The following is a 1,611-nucleotide window of genomic DNA, read 5'->3' on the forward strand; positions in this document are numbered from 1 at the left end:
GAAAAGTCCCGGTTACACCTTCGCTGCAGGTCGCTTCGCACCGGGCGCTGCTGCCATCTCCTACACGGGAGCTGCTCATGGGCTTACTCTTTGTTTTCTTCAGGCCAGTATGGTGCATTCGTTGATTGAAGCGTATTCCTTACTTGACCACATGAAGTAAGTACTCTCCTTTTCTTCTCTGCTAAGGTTTGGAAGGTACTGAGTAGCTCCAGGGCTGCCCCTGCTGGCAGAATGATTCCAGGAGCCTGGCCGCGTGTATTTCTAGGCAGAATCCTTAAAAATAGATTGCTGTTACAGATTTGTTGTATGCTTCATCAGAGGCATGGCTTTGGATGTTATGCAACCAAATCATTTTAAGATAACAGGGAAGTTTGTTGCTGTGCCTTTTTTTTTTTTTTTTTTTTTTTTTTCTTTTCAGGATTTTTTTTTTCTTTCTGATCATTTTGGCAAAGTGTGCTTTGGAAATGTCTGTAGGTACCAATACAGAGGTGGACCCAAAGGGCTGTTTGCCCTGGCATGGGGTTAGAAGTGCTCAGCACTTGGGCTAGCCTAGAGCTGGGAGCTTCTTTTGTTCTTCCCATAGCAACTGTGTTGTCTGAGCATGCCCCCAGGGCCTGAGGCTTGGAGGCGGCTTCAACATGTCACAATATTTATTTAGGCAGATTGCAAAGCACCACAACTGAGGAAAGGTGATGTGTGAATTGCTGAGAACAGAGACAGCCCCTGCTTTGAATGCAGGCGGAGTTAAGAGCATGTGAGAGGTGCTGCTCAGCCTCCTGACCCAGCAGGCTGGCGTTCTGCTGCAGCACTGGGCTGGGCCTGGCAGTTGTCATTCTGTTCTTTCCTCTGTGTGTAATCAGAGTGTTGGATGTACTGGGCACTGCTTAAACTGGGAGAACATGCAGAAAAAGAGAAGAAAAACTTGAAGCAAAGTGGCAAGGTCAATGCAGGCAGCACCTGCAGGTGTTCCTCCCTGCACAGCAGATAGTGCCATGCTGGGGGAAAGGCTCGCTCAGCTGATCAGCTTTTTCACTCCAAGTGACAGTTTGGTGTGAGAGGAGGTAGGGGTTTTGTTTGCTTTGTCAACAGCAACTGCCAAAAGAAGGCTTCTGGTCTGAGGAGGTTACAGCTAGGCGTTCCAGACAAACCTTGGAATCTCTTGTTCTGACGTGCTCCCTCCCTCCTCTCTGCCTAGGATAGTCAAGCCAAAAGTGGCCTGCATGGAGGAGATGGCGAGCTTCCACACAGATGCCTACCTGCAGCACCTGCAGAAAGTCAGTGAGGAGGGAGACGATGACCATCCAGAGTCTGTGGAATATGGACTGGGTAAGGATGATGTCTTCAGCGAGAGATTAATTGAGTATTAGGACCAGGACGCTTTTTGCTAGCGCTGAGGTTAGACAGAGGGGTGAGCTCAGGTGGGCTGTTTATGGGGAGAAAACACTGTTTGGCAGGGTGCTGCTGAGCCCTGTCAGGCTGGTGTTTTCACCGTTGCCAGCAGAGGGTACTGTCAGTCTCACACTGTCCCTTGCCTCCTGGCAGCCAGTCCCTTTTACTGCTGCTTTTAGGATCTCAGGCGAGACCGAAGGCCCAGACTTGCTGACCTTGGCT

General features: G+C 49.8%; 1 protein-coding gene across 1 annotated transcript; it reads left to right on the forward strand.

Annotated features, from left to right (window-relative positions):
• Positions 1–103: 103 nt before the first annotated feature.
• On the forward strand, positions 104–1,326 carry LOC104405009 (histone deacetylase 8-like; the record flags this gene model as incomplete). The annotated part of the gene is made up of 2 exons (XM_010013593.1): positions 104–156; positions 1,196–1,326. Coding segments are annotated over 2 exons (184 nt in total), but the record flags the coding sequence as incomplete, so codon positions are not given.
• Between the last annotated feature and the right edge of the window lie 285 nt (positions 1,327–1,611).

This window comes from Nestor notabilis, unplaced genomic scaffold, assembly GCF_000696875.1.
Source record: "Nestor notabilis isolate BGI_N333 unplaced genomic scaffold, ASM69687v1 scaffold31200, whole genome shotgun sequence".
Classification (NCBI taxonomy): domain Eukaryota; kingdom Metazoa; phylum Chordata; class Aves; order Psittaciformes; family Psittacidae; genus Nestor; species Nestor notabilis.